Genomic DNA, 23,217 nt, shown 5'->3' with positions numbered 1-23,217 from the left:
AACTTAATTTCTATTCCTAGCTCAGCTCCATAGAAAACAGGGCAATGTAGGGCTTGAGGTTATGAGTACCTTATGTTAATAAGTATAGTTGGTGGCTTCTTTCTGCTAATTATTTACCAAGATTTCGCCTTTTTTTTTCTTCTAAGAAACGCATAATTTTTTTGATAGCAATAAACTTTATCTTAAATTGTTTCCCAATATTTGAAACCTTAAGTATATCATCCACACAGAGGCTGCAGTTTTACTACTTACATAGAACATAATTTATTTAAGTGGCACAGAAGGACCAAAGTCAGTTTTTGGCACAAAACAGGTCTCTGGCTGAGATGAGGTAACGATAAATGATGTTTATTAGCCATGCCAAGTGCTGAAGACTTGCTAAATGTGGGAAAGATGGCAATAGGGGGAAGTCGGCAAAGGTCCAATAATCTAGTCCACACTTTCCCAATTGAAAACGTTGTCCTATGCTAGGCACACAATCAAGACTTTTGGAATAAATCCATTGGATATAAAATTAGATGCAGAGAAGGTCTTATATTATCTGAGTAGGAGCAGTTTATGTGTAGAATATAATATCAGGGATCTGTCCATCCTCAACTGAAGTCCCATTGTTATTACCAGCTGCATAACAAAACGTAAAGCATGTCTTTGCACCAGTAGTTGGAGATTCATGGATAACTTTGCGCAGTCCTTTTGTACCATAGTGTGAGTCCGGTCCCTAAAATAAAGATGTGGAAAACCATAAATTAAAAATCGGTAATATTATGAATCAACTATTTATTTATTTATTTTATTTCATAAGGCTGGGTTCACAACGTGCATTTTTGTTGCGTTTTGAAACGCAGCCAAAAGAAATTCATCTGAAGAAACGCATGCTATTTTTTAAATGTTTCAGCTGTAATCTGGTTGTTAAATTTAATAATCATAAACTTACAGCTACAACACTTTAACCCCTTAAGGACGCAGCCTTGTTTTGGCCTTAAGGCTCAGAGCCCATTTTTGAAATCTGACATATTTCACTTTATGTGGTAATAACGTCGGAATGCTTAAACTTATCCAAGCGATTCTGAGATTGTTTTCTCGTGAGACATTGGGCTTTATGTCAGTGGTAAAATTTGTTCGATATATTCAGTGTATATTTGTGAAAAATTGCAAAATTTAGAGAACATTTTGAAAAAATAGCATTTTTCTGAATTTAAATGCATCGGCTTGTAAAACAGATAGTTATACCCCCCAAAATAGTTACTAGCTCACATTTCCCATATGTCTACTTTAGATTGGCATCGGTTTTTCAAAAAAATATTATTTTTCTTAGCTGTTACAAGACTTAGTACATAAATACCAATTTCTCATATTTTTAAGAAAATTTCAAAAGCCTTTTTTTTAAGGTACCTGTTCAGTTCTGAAGTGGCTTTGAGGGGCCTATGTATTAGAAACCCCCATAAAACACCCCATTTTAAAAACTAGACCCCTCAAAGTATTCAAAACAGCATTTAGAAAGTTTTTCAACCCTTTAGGCATTTCACAGGAATTAAAAAAGCAAAGTGCAGGTGAAATTTGCAAATTTCATTTTTCTTGCTGAATTTCAATTTTATTCCATATTTTTTTCTGTAACACAGAAGGTTTTACTAGAGAAACACTACTAAATATGTATTGTCCAGATTCTGCAGTTTTTAGAAATGTCCCACATGTGCCTCTAGTGTCCTCATGGACTAAAACACAAGCCCCAGAAGCAAAGAAGCACCTAGTGCATTTTGGGGCCTCTCTTTTATTAGAATATATTTTAGGCAGCATGCCAGGTTTGAAGAGGTGTTGATGTGCCAAAACAGTAGGAATCCCCCAAAAGTGACCCCATTTTGGAAACTACACCCCTCAAGGAATTCATGTATAGTTGTTGTTACCATTTTGACCGCCTTTATTATTCACAGCACGTATTTGAATTGGGCTGTGAAATTAAAAAAAATTATTTTTTCCCAATAAGATGTCATTTTTGATCAAAATTTCTTATTTTCACAGGTAACAAAAGACCCAATTTTTTTGCCCAATTTGTCGTAAGTGCGGCAATACCCCATTTGTGGTGATAAACTGCCGTTTAAGCCCATGGGAGGGCTCGGAAGGAAAGTACCACCATTTGGCCTACTGGAGCTTTTCTGGTGCTACAGCATGTATGCAGAAGCCCCTGAGGTACCAGTGCAGTTGAAACCCACGAGAAGTGCCCCCATTTTAAAAACGACACCCCTTAAGCCATTCATCTAGAGGTGTAGTGAGCATTTTGACCCCACAGGTATTGTGTAAAAGGTAATGCGCAGCAGATGGTGCAGTGTGAGATTTGCAATTTTATATTATATATATATATATATATATATATATATATATATATATATGCCATTTCAGTGTCCAACATATTGTGCCCAGCAAGCGCCACCGGAGATATAAACCCCATAAACTGTAATGTGGGTTCTCCTGGGTACGGCAATACCCTACATGTGGCTGTTATCAGCTGCCTGGGCACACAGCAGGGTTCAGAAGGGAAAGATGAGGGGGATAAGCTGTGCGGAGCGCGTCAGGGTAGGGCATTCTGGGGGCTGAATACTGGTGTCCTTTCCTTCATATATCCTAAATTTGTAGGTATACCCTGATGCACTCTCGCACAGCTTATACATCTTCACGCCATACCTTGCCATCGAGGGCTGGGCTCACACGAGCATGTTACGTCCGTAAAGGACGGAACGTATTTCGGCCGCAAGTCCCGGACCGAACACACTGCAGGGAGCCGGGCTCCTAGCATCATAGTTATGTATGATGCTAGGAGTCCCTGCCTTGCTGTGGGACAACTGTCCCGTGCTGTAATCATGTTTTCAGTACGGGACAGTAGTTCCACGGAGAGGCAGGGACTCCTAGCGTCGTACATAACTATGATGCTAGGAGCCCGTCTCCCTGCAGTGTGTTCGGTCCGGGACTTGCGGCCGAAATACGTTCTGTCCATTACGGACGTAATGTGCTCGTGTAAATCCAGCCTTACTCGGCAGGTACTGGCGGAATTGAAGCTTCCTTTTAAAATGTACCAGGCACTCACCAACAGAAATACACTTCTCAGGGGTGTATGCTTGGGAAAACCGGGCACTGAAACGGTCTAATAGGGGTCTGAGTTTATACAAACGGTCAAAACTGGGGCTATCTCAAGGTGGGCACTGCTAATTATCAGTATAATGTAAGAAGCAAAGTATTGCCTAATTTATTTATTTTTCGGTTCCAGTTCAGTTCTGAAGTTGCTTTGAGGGGCCTAAATATTAGAAACCCCTATCAAACAACCTATTTTAAAAAACTAGACCCCTCAAAGTATTCACAACAGCATTTAGAAAGTTTATTAACCCTTTAGGTGTTTCACAGGAATTTAGAGCAAACTAGAGGTGAAATCCTTTTTATTAAATTTTTTCCGGTAAAACGCAACTCAATATTTATTGCCCAGGTTCTTCAGTTTTGAGAAATGGGGTCCTAGTGTGATAATGGACTGAAGCACCGGCCTCCGAAGCAAAGGAGCACCTAATGGATTTTGAGGCCTCCTTTTTATTAGGCACCATGTCCGGTTTGAAGAGGTCTTGTGGTGCCAAAACAGTGGAAACCCCCCAGAAAAGACCCTATTTTGGAAACTAGACCCTTTGAGGAATTCATTGTAGTTTTCACGGGGTGCATGCGACTTTTTGATCAGTTTTTATTCTATTTTTTAGTGGCGTGGTGACTAAAAACAGCAATTCTACTATTGTTTTTTATAGTATTTTTTTTTACAGCATTCATCGTGCGCTATAAATGACATTCACTTTATTCTGCGGGGCGATACGATTACGGCGATACCATATGTTTATAGGTTTTTTTTAATGTCTTATGACGTTTGCACAATCAAATACTTATTGTAAAAAATAATTTTCTTTTTGTGTTGCCATATTCTAAGAGTCAGAACTTATTTATTTTTCCATCAAGAAAGCCGTGCAAGGACTTGTTTTTTTGCGTAACGAACTGTAGTTTCGATCAGTACCATTTTTAGGTACATGCGACCTTTTGATCTCTTTTTATTTTATTTTTTGGGAGGTGAAGTGACAAAAAATGTTTCATTCTGGTATGGTTTATTGTTATTTTCTTATATGGCGTTCACCACGCGGGATAAATGACGAAAGACTTTTGTAGTTCAGGCCGTTACGGACGCGGCGATACCAATTATGTATAGTTTATTATTAATAAAAATAGATAAATAAACAAAGGACTGATAAGGGAAAAAGGGGGATTTTTACTTTGAAAACTTTTTTTTTACTTTTTTACTTTGTCCCACTAGGGGGACTTGAGGGCAGGAGGCCCTGATCGCTTTTCTAATACACTGCACTACATGCGTAGTGCAGTGTATTACAGCTGTCAGCTACTCACTGACAGCAAGCATCGATGGCATAGCCGGACGCCATTGTTATGCGTCCGGTTGCCATAGCCACCATCGCCGGCCGCTATAGTGTAGCGGGCCGTCGATGGTGGTTTAACCCCTAAAAAGCCGAGATCACTATTGAACGCGGCTTTTAAGGGGTTAATCAGCGGGGACACATCGATCGGTCCCCGCTGTAGGAGCTGCGGCAACTGCTGTACGAGACAGAAGCAGACACAGCTCCTGTATGTGTCGGGAAGACGGCCGAAATGGTCGTTACTCCTGTGACGTACTATTAGGTCATGGAGCACGAACTATACAGCTACCATGTCCTAATAGTACGTCCAGGAGAGGGAAGGGGTTAAAAAAAACGTGTGGGTGTTTAAAAAATGCATGTTTTTTTTTAGATGGATTTTCATTGGCTACTATTAGAAACACAACAAAAACGCACAATATGAAACCAGCCTTAGGGAGTTGAAAAGTCAATTCAAACCATATACAGTGAAGGAAATAAGTATTTGATCCCTTGCTGATTTTGTAAGTTTGCCCACTGTCAAAGACATGAACAGTCTAGAATTTTTAGGCTAGGTTAATTTTACCAGTGAGAGATAGATTATATTTTAAAAAAAAACAGAAAATCACATAGTCAAAATTATATATATTTATTTGCATTGTGCACAGAGAAATAAGTATTTGATCCCTTTGGCAAACAAGACTTAATACTTGGTGGCAAAACCCTTGTTGGCAAGCACAGCAGTCGGACGTTTTTTGTAGTTTATGATGAGGTTTGCACACATGTTAGATGGAATTTTGGCCCACTCCTCTTTGCAGATCATCTGTAAATCATTAAGATTTCGAGGCTGTCGCTTGGCAACTTGGATCTTCAGCTCCCTCCATAAGTTTTCGATGGGATTAAGGTCTGGAGACTGGCTAGGCCACTCCATGATCTTAATGTGCTTCTTTTTGAGCCACTCCTTTGTTGCCTTGGCTGTATGTTTCAGGTCATTGTCGTGCTGGAAGACCCAGCCACGAGCCATTTTTAATGTCCTGGTGGAGGGAAGGAGGTTGTCATTCAGGATTTGACGGTACATGGATCCATCCATTCTCCCATTGATGCGGTGAAGTAGTCCTGTGCCCTTAGCAGAGAAACACCCCCAAAACATAATGTTTCCACCTCCATGCTTGACAGTGGGGACGGTGTTCTTTGGGTCATAGGCAGCATTTCTCTTCCTCCAAACACGGCGAGTTGAGTTACTGCCAAAGAGCTCAATTTTAGTCTCATCTGACCACAGCACCTTCTCCCAATCACTCTCAGAATCATCCAGATGTTCATTTGCAAACTTCAGACGGGCCTGTACATGTGCCTTCTTGAGCAGGGGGACCTTGCAGGCACTGCAGGATTTTAATCCATTACGGCGTAATGTGTTACCAATGGTTATCTTGGTGACTGTGGTCCCAGCTGCCTTGAGATCATTAACAAGTTCCCCCCGTGTAGTTTTCAGCTGAGCTCTCACCTTCCTCAGGATCAAGGATACCCCACGAGGTGAGATTTTTGCATGGAGCCCCAGATCGATGTCGATTGAGAGTCATTTTGTATGTCTTCCATTTTCTTACTATTGCACCAACAGTTGTCTCCTTCTCACCCAGCGTCTTACTTATGGTTTTGTAGCCCATTCCAGCCTTGTGCAGGTCTATGATCTTGTCCCTGACATCCTTAGAAAGCTCTTTGGTCTTGCCCATGTTGTAGAGGTTAGAGTCAGACTGATTAATTGAGTCTGTGGACAGGAGTCTTTTATACAGGTGACCATTTAAGACAGCTGTCTTTAATGCAGGCACCAAGTTGATTTGGAGCGTGTAACTGGTCTGGAGGAGGCTGAACTCTTAATGGTTGGTAGGGGATCAAATACTTATTTCTCTGTGCACAATGCAAATAAATATATATAATTTTGACTGTGATTTTCTGTTTTTTTTTTTTAAATATAATCTATCTCTCAATGTTAAAATTAACCTAGCCTAAAAATTCTAGACTGTTCATGACTTTGACAGTGGGCAAACTTACAAAATCAGCAAGGGATCAAATACTTATTTCCTTCACTGTATTGTATTTTGATAACTAAGTCAATTTCTTAACCCTTTGCCACCACTAATCTGTAGATATACATCTTAGCTGCCTAAGGCCGAATTCAGACGAATGTAGAGTACGTCCGTGTGACGGGAGTTAAAACAACGGCTTTATATGGACGCATGTATTTCAATGGGGCCGTTCACACGTTCTATTTTTCAACGGACCTTTCACATGGTCCGTTGAAACAACGGCTATGTCCTATTTTGTACCATTTTTATGAATCCCTTCATAGACTTAAAGAGGCTCGGTCACCACATTATAAGTGGCCTATATTGTACATGATGTGATCGGCGCTGTAATGTAGATTACAGCAGTGTGAGTTATGACCTATATTAGCTTTATGCAAATGAGTTTCTTAATGAATAACTGGGCGTGTTTTACTTTTTGGCCAAGTGGGCGTTGTACAGAGGAGTGTATGACGCTGACCAATCAGCCTCATACACTTCTCCCCATTCATTTATACAGCATATAGCGATATAGCTATATCGCTATGTGCAGCCACATAAACACACTATAACGTTACTGCAGTGTCCTGACAATGAATATACATTACCTCCAGCCAGGACGTGATGTGTATTCAGAATCCTGTCACTTCTGTAGCGTCTTTGATATTTACAGCAAGGCAAACGCAATCTCGTTTGAAATGACAGGTTTCAAACATGCCCAGTTGTCCCTTAAGAAACTCATTAGCATAAAGCTAATATAGGCCATAACTCCGTCAAAAATGATCGTTTTTCTAAATAAAAAACACTGCTGTAATCTACATTACTTCGCCGATCACATCATGTACAATATAGGGCATTTATAATGTGGTGACAGAGCCTCTTTAAGTCTATAGGGATCCGTGAAAATGGAGCCCGTACAGGGGAACCTCTGATGTGAAAAAAGTCACGTTTTTCACGTCCCAGTTTCCCCACGTTTGTGTGAATCTGGCCTAAGACTCATGCAGCTAGGGCCTACATCAATAGTTCCAACTTTCATGGAAGTTCAAGCTTTATAGCGCTCAACCATTAAGCCCTTACCGCCGCAGCCAGTATTGACCCTTCTAAGGCTATGTTCACACGGAGTATTTTGCCGATTTTTTGACGCGGAAACCGCGTCGCAAAACTCGGCAAAAACGGACCTAAAATGCCTCCCATTGATTTCAATGGGAGGCGTAGGCGTCTTTTTCCCGCGAGCAGTAAAACTGTCTCGCGGGAAAAAGAAGCGACATGCCCTATCTTCGGGCGTTTACGCCTCTGACCTCCCATTGACTTCAATGGGAGGCAGAGAAAGCGTATTTCGCGGTGTTTTATGCCCGCGGCGCTCAATGGCCGCGGGAGAAAAAACGGTGCGAAAATCGGCGTGCAGGGAGAGGAAAATCGGTCTCAAACTTCCAAACGGAATTTTGAGGCAGATATTCCTCCTGCAAAATACTCCGTGTGAACATAGCCTAACAGAGCCTCATTTTGCAAAGAACTTTGTAATGCTTTTACTTATCCAAGCAATTCTGAGATTGTTATCTTGTAATTTGTTGGTGGTAACTTTTGGTCAACAGATTTTGTGTTTATTTGTGAAGAAAAAACAAAATGTTACTTAAATTTTGAAGTGTTCTAAATTTGAATTTCTCTGCTTAGAAGACAAATATTCATACCCCACAAAATAGATAATAATTAACATTTACCACGTCTACTTTATCTTGGCATTATTCTTTAGCCCTTTAGTGACCACCCTATTTTGCAACTTAAAGGGAATGTGTCACGAATGAAACTTTTTTTTTTTTTAAGTGTCGTTACTTATTGCTATTATATTTTTTACGTTTTTTGCTGCATTTTTTTTTCTTCCATATGGTGGAAAGTATTAAAAATGAAATAATAATTTGACATGTTTTCCTATGTTGGCCACCAGGGGGAGCACTTCCCAGAATTACAGCAAGGTGAATAAGGCAAAGCAACCTGACTCTCAGCTGCCGTAAATGTGGGAGGGAATCTCACCCCCCCTCCCACAAGCCAGGAAAAGGTGTCTTCAAATTACTAAGCAGTGTCTGGCAGCCATTTTGGGTGTGATTCTGCATCTGGCAGAAGTTATAGGACACACCAAACGGCTATGGCTATGTTCACACGCTTACTAAACAAAGGGAAAACCGCTCCTGATTTTCAGCCATTTTTTAATCAAACTCACATTTTTTACGGTCGTTTTTGGAGCTGTTTTTCTATAAAGTCAATTAAAAACGGCTCTAAAAACGGCTCCAAAAACATCCCAAGATGTGATGTGCACTTCATTTTGGTGGGCGTCTTTTTCGTGCCGGTTTTGGAAAACGACCACGTAAAAAACGCAGATTTTTCAGCTGTAAACATTGTGTGTGGCCTTACCCTTAGGGTTTATTCAGACGATCGGGATATACGTCCGTGCAACGCGCGTGATTTTCACGCGCGTTGCACGGACCTATATTAGTCTATGGGGCTGTGCAGACAGTTGCGTGATTTTTACGCAGCGTTAGTCCGCTGCGTAAAAGTCACGACATGTCCGTTCTTTGAGGGTTTTTAGCGCATCAGGCACCCATTGAAGTCAATGGGTGCGTGAAAACCACGCATGTCACACGGAAGCACTTCCGTGGGACGCGCGTGATTCGGGCAACAGAAGTGAAAAGGATGAATGAAAACAGAAAAGCACCACGTAATGATGACGGCTGCGCGAAAAGCATGCAGCCACGCATCATACGCTGATGACACACGGAGCTGTTAAGTGCATTTTGCGCAGGCAAAACGCCATGTTTTCTGCGTGCGCAAAAAGCACACGCTCGTGTGAATCCAGCCTTAGGCCGGGTTTGCACGAGCGTGTGCGTTTTGCGCACGCAAAAAACACTGCGTTTTGCGTGCGCAAAAGGCACTTAACAGCTCCGTGTGTCATCAGCGTATGATGCGTGGCTGCGTCATTTTCGCGCAGCCGCCATCGTTATGACACTCCGTTTGGATGTTTGTAGCACGTGGTGCTTTTCTGTTTTCATTCATCCTTTTCACAGCTGTTGCGCGAATCACGCTCGTCCCACAGAAGTGCTTCCGTGTGACATGCGTGGTTTTCACGCACCCATTGACTTCATTGGGTGCGTGATGCGCGAAAAACGCTCAAAGAACGGACACGTCGTGACTTTTACGCAGCGGACATACGCTGCGTGAAAATCACGCACCTCTCTGCACGGCCCCATAGACTAATATAGGTCCCTGCGACGCGCGTGAAAACCACGTGCGTCACACGGACGTATAACACGCTCGTGTAAATGAGCCCTTAGAATGATGAAAGTGAAGTGAATGACTTTTCAGTTGACCGGTTCACACGCCGTGTATTTGACACGTTTTTGTTTTCTTGCACATTTTACGTGCAAAAGACCACATTAAAAAAAGACGCTTGATTTTGCGTGTTTGGGGGGATTTGTGAGTGTGTGTGTGTGTGTGTGTGGGGGGGGGTGCTCGCCGCTGATTCTTCAAAACAGCTGATAAGCGGCTATGAAGTATCAGCGGCGCCCGTGCACACTCCACTCTGCCACACACACACACGAGAAAAGTCTTAAAGGGGTCGTCCAGGAAAACATGGCGCCGCACCTGTCCTCAGGTCGCGTGTGGTATTACAGCTCTGTCCTATTCACTTCAATGGAGGTGAACTGCAATACCAGACACAACCTGAGGACAGGTGCGGCGCTGTGTCTCCAATCCGGACACCGCTTCTGTCCTGAGATGACCCGACGGGGGGGGAGGCGGGTGTCAGAGCCACCCACCGCCATCACTGCAGACAGAACCACACAACTACGGCATGAGGGCAGGGCTTGTCCTGAGTGCACTGTCTCTTATTATGGACAGATTTATAGTCACATGAAGCCCGTCTGCATCAGAACCGGTAACCTAGGTCCGATCACATGACAGTGGGGGCTCACCAAAAACCCTGTGCACCCTCAGCCCGTCCATCCAGCCCTTTCCTGGTTATATCTGCTTCTGGGAAAGCTGGGTGACCACCATTACCCCTCCTACTGGAGTGTTTGGGGATGTGACTAATGAACCTCTCACACTCCAGTAGGAGGGGTAATGGTGGTCACCCAGCTTTCCAAGACCCCTGACCCCTGTAAATCTCTCTAGTTGTGCTGAGACTGTTTGGGGATGTGACTAATGAACCTCTCAGTCTCAGCACAACAAAAGGGATTTATCATTCAGGGGTCTGGGAAAGCTGGGTACCACACTAACAGCGGGCATATTATCACCCAGCTTTCCCAGGACAGTTACATCATGTGTCCTTTATACAGAGTCTCCTGCACGACTACAGGGGGGCCCGTTGGGGGAGGGGCCCGTCGCGGAGGGGGGGGCACCCGTCGGGGGGGGGGGGGGGGGGTCACGAGAGCGGCGGTCTGTGAGATAGAGAGTGGGACAGACGGAGACACACACCTTATCTGCAGTGCAGCTGGTCTTCATGATGACACCTGCTATCTCCCTGCAAACAGCTGCTCTGCTGTGTGACTCTGACCTGCGTCTGCGCAGTACAGAGCCAGAGAGCAGAATCAATGGAACGGCTCCCGTTCATTGACTCCTATGCACTGTAGCTGCCGTATTCCATCTCTGTATGCGTCGTTAATCGACACATACAGAGATGAAAAACAAAACGGCAGCCCCCATAGTGAAGTAAAAGTTAGAAAAAAGAAAAAAGCAAAACACAAACACACAAATAAATAAAATGTATTTTAATAACATACTAAAAGCAATATTATATTAAAAAAAAATAATTCGCGACACCCGTCCTTTGGAGCGTCGCATTTCAAAAAACTAACTTTTATATTTTTCCGTAGACATAGCCATGTGAGGGCTTGTTCTTTTGTGAGACAAGTTGTATTTTTTAACGGCACCATTTTGGGGTACAAATAATTGATGAATTAACTTCTTTGGGGGTAATGCAAAAACCGAGAAATTTCGTAAATTATTATTTGCATGTTAAATTTACCCCGTTTACCATGTGGTATAAATAACATAGTAATTTATTCTGCGAGTCGTTGCGGTTACGGCAATACCAAATTTATATTAGGTTTTTATGTTTTACACAAAAAAACTCTTTCTTTAAAAGTATTTTGGTTTGGGTCGTCATATTCTAAGGGTGTTTTCACATATATCAGTTGCATCAGCATCATTTTTTTGTGTCTCAAGTGATTACAACTGATGCAAAAACTGATGCAAAAATTGATGCAAAAATGTATCAGTTGCCATCAGGCTTTTTCACAATTTTTTACAACAAAACCATCAGTTTTCATCGGTTGTCGCTAGTGGTCATTAGTATTTACCATCCGCTAGTAATATCAGTTTTTACCACAATCTTCCACCAAAAGGTAGTCTATGGTCTGAAAATGTGCCAATGTTATCAGAGTGATGTATAGTTTGTGATAGATTGGATACATGATAGATTAGATACATGTTGTGTACTTGTCATTTCACAAAACTTCTGAAGTGACCCAATGTCAGAGCTCTTTATCTGCTCTGGCCTCGGCACTATACTGACGCGCGGCTCACACGGCACCTACTTCCGGTCGGAAGTTAAGCACTGTAGACCACGTGACAGACACAGTCAACGACACACAATGAAATGTAACACACATTGTAATGTCAAGTGTGTCATATTCAGTTAAACGCCGAGGCCGGTGCAGAGAGGGAGAGCCCAGAAGGCAGCTGCTGCCACTCACCTCAGATCTTCGAAGCAGCCTTGTGAATCTGTAAAGGGAAGTGTTTAATATATCTATATACGTGTATATGGATATATATATATATATGTGTTTATCTATTATCCCATCAGATATAGGTGTGTATATGCCTGTGGGAAAGTGCTTCAGAATAAGAAATAAGACAGTCGTAGCTGGGGTGGCAGAGTATTTAAACTAGGGCTGAGGAGGGAGGTCAATGTAGAAAACAAAGGTGTAGTTAGGTTAGAGAGGGGTCAGACAAAATTGGTGGTGGGAGAAATAAATTGTGGGGAGAGGACTACACCACAGGATAAGGAGATGCTTTTGTTACAAAACAGCAATGAAAACAAAAACGCCCAAATAATGTCAAATAATCACATTTCTGATAATGAAAGTGAAAAACTGAAAGGCAAGTTAAAGTGTATGTTCACAAATGCCAGAAGTCTAGCAAGCAAAATGGGGGAGCTGGAGGCCTTGGTACTGGAGGAACATATAGATATAGTTGGTGGTGCTGACACATGGCTAGACTCTTCACACGACTGGGCTGTAAATCTACAGGGTTTTACACTGTTTCAGAAAGACCGGTCAAATAGGAAAGGCGGTGGTGTACACTACCGTTCAAAAGTTTAGGGTCACTTAGAAATTTCCTTATTTTTGAAAGAAAAGCACAGTTTTTTTCAATGAAGATAACATTAAATTAATCATAAATACACTCTATACATTGTTAATGTGCTAAATGACTATTCTAGCTGCAAACGTCTGGTTTTTAATGCAATATCTACATAGGTGTATAGAGGCCCATTTCCAGCAACCATCACTCCAGTGTTCTAATGGTACATTGTGTTTGCTAACTGTGTTAGAAGGCTAATGGATGATTAGAAAACACTTGAAAACCCTTGTGCAATTATGTTAGCACCGCTGTAAACAGTTTTGCTGTTTAGAGGAGCTATAAAACTGACCTTCCTTTGAGCTAGTTGAGAATCTGGAGCATTACATTTGTGGGTCCGATTAAACTCTCAAAATGGCTAGAAAAAGAGAGCTTTCATGTGAAACTCGACAGTCTATTCTTGTTCTTAGAAATGGAGGCTATTCCATGCGAGAAATTGCCAAGAAACTGAAGATTTCCTACAACGGTGTGTACTACTCCCTTCAGAGGACAGCACACACAGGCTCTAACCAGAGTAGAAAGAGAAGTGGGAGGCCCCGCTGCACAACTGAGCAACAAGACAAGTACATTAGAGTCTCTAGTTTGAGAAATAGACGCCTCACCGGTCCTCAACTGGCAGCTTCATTAAATAGTACCCGCAAAACGCCAGTGTCAACGTCTACAGTGAAGAGGCGACTCCGGGATGCTGGCCTTCAGGGCAGAGTGGCAAAGAAAAAGCCATATCTGAGACTGGCTAATAAAAGGAAACGATTAATATGGGCAAAAGCACACAGACATTGGACAGAGGAAGATTGGAAAAAAGTGTTATGGACAGACGAATCGAAGTTTGAGGCGTTTGGATCACACAGAAGAACATTTGTGAGACGCAGAACAACTGAAAAGATGCTGGAAGAGTGCCTGACGCCATCTGCCAAGCATGGTGGAGGTAATGTGATGGTCTGGGGTTGCTTTGGTGCTGGTAAAGTGGGAGATTTGTACAAGGTAAAAGGGATTTTGAATAAGGAAGGCTATCACTCCATTTTGCAACGCCATGCCATACCCTGTGGACAGCGCTTGATTGGAGCCAATTTCATCCTACAACAGGACAATGACCCAAAGCACACCTCCAAATTATGCAAGAACTATTTAGGGAAGAAGCAGGCAGCTGGTATTCTATCTGTAATGGAGTGGCCAGCGCAGTCACCAGATCTCAACCCCATAGAGCTGTTGTGGGAGCAGCTTGACCGTATGGTACGCAAGAAGTGCCCATCAAGCCAATCCAACTTGTGGGAGGGCCTTCTGAAAGTATGGAATTAAATTTCTCCCGATTACCTCAGCAAATTAACAGCTAGAATGCCAAAGGTCTGCAATGCTGTAATTGCTGCAAATGGAGCATTATTTGACGGAAGCGAACTTTGAAGGAGAAAATGATTATTTCAAATAAAAATCATTATTTTTAACCTGGTCAATGTCTTGACTATATTTTCTAGTCATTTTGCAACTCATTTGATAAATAGAAGTGTGAGTTTTCATGGAAAACACAAAATTGTCTGGGTGACCCCAAACTTTTGAACGGTAGTGTATGTCTGTACATGAGAAGTGATATAAAGGCGAGTGAGAAAGAGACAATAGTGGGTGAAGATTGTGAGGAGGTTGAAACCTTGTGGGTGGAATTACAAAAGGGAGGTAAACACTGAAAAAATTACTTTTGGTGTAATCTATAGGCCCCCCAATATAACTGAGGAGATGGAAGGTCAGCTATATAAACAAATGGAGTGGGCCGCACAGGGGGCTACTGTAGTGATAATGGGAGATTCATGGTTCGGCTTCAACTGCAAAGGGGAGAAATTTCCTCAACCTTTTGCAGGAAAATTTTATGGGCCAGTTTGTGGAAGAGCCGACTAGAGGTGAAGCTCTGTTGGATCAGGTTATTTCTAATAATGTAGAGCTTGTTGGGAACGTCAATGTTCGTGAAAACCTCGGTAACAGTGATCATAATATAGTTATATTTTACATATACTGTAAAAAACAAACACAGGCTGGGAGGGCAAAAACACTTAATTTTAAGAAGGCCAATTTCCCCAGGATGAGGGCTGCAATTCAGGATATAAACTGGGAAGAACTAATGTCAAATAATGGTACAAATGATAAATGGGAGATTTTCAAATCTACTTTGGGTAACTAAAGTTCAACATTTATTCCTATAGGTAGCAAGTATAAACGACTAAAATTAAACCCCACATGACTTACACCTTCTGTAAAAAGGGCAATATGAGACAAAAAAAAAGGGCATTTGAAAAATACAAATCTGAGGGTACAGCTGTAGCCTTCGGTAATTATAAAAAGCTTAACCCCTTAACGCCCTGTGACGTACTACTACGTCACGGGCGGTGGACTGTTAATGCGAACTGACGTACTATTACTTCATCGCGTTAACAGTGTACTGTGTCTGAAGACACGTCTGCAGACACAGTTTTAAAGCAGTGATATCTTAACGCGATCACTGCTTCAAGGCCAGGACCGGAGCTAGCTTCCGATCCGGCCAATTAATCCCTTAGATGCAGCCCTCAAACCGAGCGCTGCATCTATGGTGTTTACAAGCAGATCGGAACTCTGCAATGAAATTGCGGGGTTCCGATGACTGCTCTGGCAGACCGGAAGCCTAACAATGGCCTCCTGTCTGCCTAGAATGGATGCCTGCTAGGTCCCGCCCAGAGGCGGGGCCTCAAAGGCATCCGGCCGCAGTAACAAGATGGCGCAGTCTCAGATGCAGAGCCTGCGACATCAGCCGCTGGTGTCAGCTGTATGTTACTGCTGACACTGTGCTGTAACGGCAGGGAATGGAGCTAACTCCGAAACCTGCCATTAACCCCTTAGATGCCGCGATCAAAAGCGATCGCGTCATCTTAGTGGTTGGTAACAATTGGCATCAATGCGACGTGATTGTGACGATGCCGATCCTTGCTATGGCAATCGGAGGTCTAATAATGGTTTCCTGGTCTGCCACGTACGATAGCCTATTAGGCCCCGCCCACAGATGGGACCTAATAGGCTTGCTGTCAGTGAATGACTGACAGCTCTTAATGCATTGTACTACGTGGGTGGTGCAAAACATTAGAGTAAAGATCAGAGGTGCAGGCCCTCAAGTCCCCTAGTGGGACAGAAAAAAAAAATTGAAAAAAAGTTATATATATAAATATAAGTGTAAAAACCAACACTGACTTTTTTCTTATAATAAGCTATTTATTATAGGGAAAAAATTAAAACGTTAAAACAAAAGTACACATATTTGGTATCACCGTGTCCGTAACGACCCAATCTATAAAACTGCAATGTTAATTTTCCCGCACGGTGAAAAATAATCGCAATTTTTTTTTATCACCACCCATCACAAAACATGGAATAAAAAGATCATCAAGTCCCATGTACCCCAAAATAATACCAATAAAAACTACAACCCTTCCCGCAATAAACAAGCGCTTACACAGCTTTTTTGAAGGAAAATTAAAAAAGTGCTGGCTCTCAGAATATGGCGGCACAAAATGTGCAGTGTCCAAAAGCGGATAAGATTGGGCACCATTTATCAGTGCGACACTTGCCACATATCTCTGAAATATTATTTATTTACTGCATTATTATACCCTCTTATTATACCCTAATGTTCTACGCACAGCTTACATATGCCCCCACATTATAAACTGAAATACCAGCAAAACCCCAAACAGAACTACCACCAAGCTAAATCGGCGCTCCAAAAGCCAAATGGCGCTCCCTCTCTTCTGAACCCTATAGCGTGCCCAAACAGAAGTTTACGTCCACATATATGGCATCGGCATACTCGAGAGAATCAGCTGAGCCATACTGGGCACAACATATTGTGCACCAGATTGGCATATCGGCGGAAAATTTTAATTTTCACTTTGCACCATCAGCTGTACATTAATTATTAATGGGAAAACACCTGTGGGGCAAAATGCTCACTACACCCCTTAAAATGCCTCAAGATTTGTAGATTCCAAAATGGGGGTCACTACTTGGGGGTTTGTTTTACTATTTGACCTCGGAGCCCTGCAATTATGGTCCAATGCTGTGAAAATCACCAAAACAGACCTCAAATGCGCATGTTGCTCTTCACTTCTGAGCTCTGTCATATGTCCAGGCAAACGTTAAATGCCTTGAGGTGTTTAGTTTCCAAAATAGGGTCACTTCTTGGGGGCTACTACTGTACTCTGGTACCTTAGGGTTTTGCAAATGCGGCACCCGAAAATCATTGCAGCAAAACTTGAGCTCAAAAAGCCAAATGGTGCTCCTTCCTTTCTAATCCCTTCCGTGTCCAAATAGCAGTTTATCACCACATATGGGGTATTGCCGTAATCGGGAAAAATAGCTTTTCAAATTTTGGGCAGTTTTTTCTCCTTTATGCGTTGAAAAAGTAGAAAATTTCTACCTTTTATTGGAAAAAATGTAATTTTCATTTTCACGCCTTCTTTCCACTAAATTCAGCAAAAAAAACAACAAAAAACTGTGGGGTCAAAATGTATTTCTGCAAAAAAAATGAAATTTGTAAATTTCATCCCTACTTTGCTTTAATTCCTGTCAAACGACTAAAGGGTTAATAAACTTTCTAAATGCTGTTTTGAATACTTTGAGGGATTCAGTTTTTAAAATGGGGCGATTTATGGGGATTTGCATAGTATGGGTGCCTCAAAGCCACTTCACAGCTGAACTCTTCACTGTAAAAATAGCCTTTTGAAATTTTCTTGAAAATGTGAGAAATTTCTGCCATAGTTCTAAGCCTTGTAACGTCCTAGAAAAATAAAAGCATGTTCAAAAATTGATGCCAATCTAAAGTAGACATATGGGAAATGTCAATTAGCATTTATTTTTTGTGGTATTAATATCTGTTTTACAAGCAGATGCATTTAAATTTAGAAAAATGCTAATTTTTGCACTTTTGCACAACATTTTTCAAAATAAAATACTAAATGTATCGACAAAATGTTACCACTTACTTAAAGTATAATGTATCACGAGAATACAATCTCAGAATCGCTTGGAATAGGTATAAGCATTCCAGAGTTATTACCACATAAAGTGACATGTCAGATTTGAAAAATGGGGCTTCGTCCTGAACGTGCCAACTAGTCCATGTCCTTAAGGGCTTAATAAAATCTGTAAAAAGGTAATAAAATCAGAAAAAATACAAAATGAAAGGAAGGCAGGTGCCTAATTATAGTAAAACAAATCCCCAAAAAATTCTTCAAGTATGTAAATGCAAAAAAGCCAAGTTCTGAACATGTAGGACGCCTAAATAGTGGTAATGGGGAGTTGGTCACAGGGGATCAAGAGAAGGCAGAGAAAGAAGAAACAGAAGAAAAGAGCAGGTGAATGTAGCCGGTGCCAGTGTTGTTAATATATTAGTTCATATACTGAATTGGCTGAATGTAGATATGGTCCGAGAAATAAAATAAATGTACACAAGGCCCAGTGACCAGATGGGTTACACCCTAGAGATCTTAAAGAGCTTAGTTTAGATATTTCTGTCCCCCTTTTCATAATACTTAGATTCTCTAGTGACTGGTCTAGTGCCAAGGGACTGGCGCAGGGCAAATGTGGTGCCTATTTTCAAAAAGGGCTCTAGGTCTTCCCCGGGTAATTATAGAGCAGTAAGCTTAACATCCATCATGGAGAAAATGTTTGACGGGCTATTGAGGGACTATATACAGGATTATGTGACGAAAAAATAGTATTACAAGTGACAGCCAGCACGGTTTTACGAAGGACAGAAGTTGTCAAACCAACCGGATTTGTTTTTATGAAGAGGTGTGCAAAAGCCTAGACAGAGGGGCCGCTGTGGATATAGTGTTTTTGGACTTTGCAAAGGCGTTTGACACTGTCCCTCATAGACGTCTAATGGGTAAATTAACCCCTTCAGGACCCAGCCTGTTTTGGCCTTCAGGACCCAGCCAATTTTTTCAAATCTGACATGTGTTACTTTATGTGGTAATAACGTTGGAATGCTTTTACCTAGCCAAGCGATTCTGAGAATGTTTTCTCATGACATGTTGTACTTTATGTTAGTGAAAAAATTTTGTCGATAATTTTGGTATTTATTTCTGAAAAACACCACAATTTAGAAAAAATTTGCAAAAATTAGCATTTTTCTAAATTTAAACGTATCTGCTTGTAAAACAGATAGTAATACCACACGAAATAGTTACTAGTTAACATTTCCCATATATCTACTTTATGTTTGCATCGTTTTTTGAACGTCCTTTTATTTTTCTAGGACGTTACAAGGCTTAGAACTTTAGCAGCAATTTCTCATATTTTAAAGAAAATTTCAAAAGGCTATTTTTTCAGGGACCAGTTCAGTTCTGAGGTGGCTTTGAGGGCCTTATATATTAGAAAATCCCCAGAAGTCACCCCATTTTGAAAACTGCACCCCTCAAGGTATTCGAATCAGCATTCACAAAGTGTTTTAACCCTTTAGGCGTTTCACAGGAATTAAAGCAAAGTAGAGGTGAAATTTACAAATTTAATTTTTTTTGCCGAAATTCATTTCTAATACATTTTTTTTTGTAACAAAGAAGGTTTTACCAGAGAAATGCAACTCAATATTTTATTGCCCAGATTCTGCAATTTTTAGAAATATCCCACATGTGGCCTTAGTGTGATAATGAACTGAAGCACTGGCCTCAGAAGCAAAGGAGCACCCAGTGGATTTTGGGCCTCCTTTTTTTTAGAATATATTTTAGGCACCTTGTCAGGTTTGAAGAGGTCTTGTGGTGCCAAAACAGTGGAAACACCCCAAAAGTGACCCCATTTTGGAAACTACACCCCTCAAGGAATTTATCTAGGTGTATAGTTAGCATTTTGACCGCACAGGTTTTTCGCTAAATTTATCAGAATTAGTCTGTAAAAATGAAAATCTACTTTTTTCTGAAAAAACATAGAAATTTTTAATATTTACAAGAGATGATAAAGAAAATGCACCCCAACATATGTAAAGCAATGTCTCCCAATTACGGCAATATCCCATATGTGGTAATAAACTGCTGATTGGACCCACAGAAAGGCTCAGAAGGGAAGGAGCGCCATTTGGATTTTGGAGCACGGATTTTGCTGGATTGCTTTTCGGTTCCATGTCGCGTTTGCAACACCCTGGAGGGACCAAAACAGGGGAAACCCTCCATACATCAACCCCCGCACCATGACGTGTTATTAAGTCATAGTGCTCAAAGGGGTTAATGCACAGCGGATGGTGTGAATATTGCAATTTTCCACTGATATGCCATTTTAGTGCATATGTCGTGCCCAGTTTGTGCCCCTGAAGAAAAATACATCATAAAGCGTTAAGCGGGTTCTCCCGGGTATGGCGATGCCATATACAGTGAAGGAAATAAGTATTTAATCCCTTGCTGATTTTGTAAGTTTGCCCACTGTCAAAGTCATGAACAGTCTAGAATTTTTAGGCTAGGTTAATTTTACCAGTGAGAGATAGATTATATATAAAAAAAAAAAAAAAATCAAATAGTCAAAATTATATATATTTATTTGCATTGTGCACAGAGAAATAAGTATTTGATCCCCTACCAACCATTAAGAGTTCAGCCTCCTCCAGACCAGTTACACGCTCCAAATCAACTTGGTGCCTGCATTAAAGACAGCTGTCTTAAATGGTCACTTGTATAAAAGACTCCTGTCCACAGACTCAATTAATCAGTCTGACTCTAACCTCTATAACATGGGCAAGACCAAAGAGCTTTCTAACGATGTCAGGGACAAGATCATAGACCTGCACAAGGCTACAAAACCATAAGTAAGACGCTGGGTGAGAAGGAGACAACTGTTGGTGCAATAGTAAGAAAATGGAAGACATACAAAATGACTGTCAATCGACATCGATCTGGGGCTCCATGCAAAATCTCACCTCGTGGGGTATCCTTGATCCTGAGGAAGGTGAGAGCTCAGCCGAAAACTACACGGGGGGAACTTGTTAATGATCTCAAGGCAGCTGGGACCACAGTCACCAAGAAAACCATTGGTAACACATTACGCCGTAAAGGAATAAAATCCTGCAGTGCCCGCAAGTTCCCCCTGCTCAAGAAGGCACATGTACAGGCCCGTCTGAAGTTTGCAAATGAACATCTGGATGATTCTGAGAGTAATTGGGAGAAGGTGCTGTGGTCAGATAAGACTAAAATTGAGCTCTTTGGCATTAACTCAACTCGCCTATGACCAAAATGCTGCCTATGACCCAAAGAACACCGTCCCCACTGTCAAGCATGGAGATGGAAACATTATGTTTTGGGGGTGTTTCTCTGCTAAGGGCACAGGACTACTTCACCGCATCAATGGGAGAATGGATGGAGCCATGTGCCGTCAAATCCTGAGTGACAACCTCCTTCCCTCCACCAGGACATTAAAAATGGCTTGTGGCTGGGTCTTCCAGCACGACTATGACCCGAAACATACAGCCAAGGCAACAAAGGAGTGGCTCAAAAAGAAGCACATTAAGGTCATGGAGTGGCCTAGCCAGTCTCCAGACCTTAATCCCATCGAAAACTTATGGAGGGAGCTGAAGATCTGAGTTGCCAAGCGACAGCCTCGAAATCTTAATGATTTACAGATGATCTGCAAAGAGGAGTGGGCCAAAATTCCATCTAACATGTGTGCAAACCTCATCATCAACTACAAAAAACGTCTGACTGCTGTGCTTGCCAACAAGGGTTTTACCACCAAGTATTAAGTCTTGTTTGCCGAAGGGATCAAATACTTATTTCTCTGTGCACAATGCAAATAAATATATATAATTTTGACTATGTGATTTTCTTTTTTTTTTTAAATATAATCTATCTCTCACTGGTAAAATTAACCTAGCCTAAAAATTCTAGACTGTTCATGTCTTTGACAGTGGGCAAACTTACAAAATCAGCAAGGGATCAAATACTTATTTCCTTCACTGTATGTGGGCACAAACGGCTGTTTGGGCACGCTGCAGGGCTCAGAAGGGAGGGACGCCATTTTGCTTGAGGGCTTATTTGTTGCGAGACAATCTGTACTTTTCATTGGTACCATTTTGGGATACATGCGATTTTTTTGATCACTTTTTATTACATTTTTTTGCAAGCTGGGTGACCAAAAACAAGCAATTCTGACAATGTTTTTTAAATTTTTTTTTGCAGCGTTCACCGTGCACTATAAATGACCATTATATTTTATTCTGCGGGTCGGTACGATTACGGCGATACCATATGTATATAGCTTTTTTTTTATGTTTTGCAGCGTTTGCGCAATTAAATCACTTTTTTATAAAATAATTTATTTTCTGTGTCACGATATTCTGAGAGCCGTAACTTTTTTATTTTTCAGGTAAAAAAGCTGTGTAAGAGCTTGTTTTTTGCTGGACGGGTTGTAGTTTTTATCGTTATTATTTTCGGGTACATGCGACTTTTTGATCACTTTTTATTCTCTATTTTGGGAGGGGTGGTGACCAAAAAATAGCGATTCTGGTGTCGTTTTTTATTGATTTTTTTTGGGGTGTTCATCGTGCGGGAAAAATAACATCATAGTTTTATAGTTGGGGTCGTTACGAACGCGGTGATACCAAATATGTGTACTTTTTTTAACGTGTTCATTTTTTTCCTATAATGAAAGACTTATTATAGGAAAAAAATGCAGTGTTTGTTTATATAACTTATAACTTATTTTTACACTTTTTTGAAAAAAAATTTCTTATCTTTTTTTTACTTTTTTCACTTGTCCCACTAGGGGACACTTAGACTTGCAGCTCTGATCGCTGCTGGAACACATTACACTACACACGTAGTGTAATGTATTCTAACTGTCATTGTGACGTAACTGTCACACTGACAGGAAGCCTCGGAGGACCGGCCGGAGGCTGCTCCTCCGAGGCTTCCGTACATGGCAACCCGGACGTCATTGTCTGACCTCCGATTGCCGTGACAAGCATCGGTAGCCCCCACGATCACTTCGTGGGGGCTGCCGATGTGCTTCAAACCCCTTAAATGCGGCGACGGCAATCCGTCGCCGCATTTATGGGGTAAATTGCCGAAATCAGCGGCGATGGTCCGCTGACCGGCAAGGCTGGAGTGTCAGCTGTCAGGGACTGCTGACCTCCCAGTTCCCGGACACTGTCCGTTAGGACAGTGTGCGCCGGGAACTACTCCGCAATAGTACGTCTGGATGCGGGAACTAACCCCTCTGCAGGACGTACTATTGCGGAGCAGCGCGTGAAGAGGTTAAGGACTATAGGTTTAGAAAGTATAGTTTGTAATTGGATTGCGAATTGGCTCAAGGAACATATCCAGAGAGTTGTGGTCAATGATTCC

General features: G+C 41.6%; 1 protein-coding gene across 4 annotated transcripts in view; it reads right to left on the bottom strand.

Moving 5' to 3' along the window:
* Positions 1–239: 239 nt before the first annotated feature.
* BTBD2 (BTB domain containing 2) overlaps positions 240–23,217 on the bottom strand; it is a 277,215-nt gene continuing 254,237 nt past the window's right edge. For all 4 annotated transcript variants that reach the window (XM_075863971.1, XM_075863978.1, XM_075863958.1 and 1 more), the window contains one exon: positions 240–718. In XM_075863971.1, the coding sequence (XP_075720086.1) occupies positions 557–718 (162 nt within the window). In that variant the 3' untranslated portion in view covers positions 240–556. The remainder of the gene's footprint in view (positions 719–23,217) is intronic.

The sequence above is a fragment of the Rhinoderma darwinii genome, chromosome 1, assembly GCF_050947455.1.
Source record: "Rhinoderma darwinii isolate aRhiDar2 chromosome 1, aRhiDar2.hap1, whole genome shotgun sequence".
Classification (NCBI taxonomy): domain Eukaryota; kingdom Metazoa; phylum Chordata; class Amphibia; order Anura; family Rhinodermatidae; genus Rhinoderma; species Rhinoderma darwinii.
The sequence above is the reverse complement of the archived record's forward strand: the minus strand, read 5'-3'. Positions and strand labels throughout refer to the sequence as shown.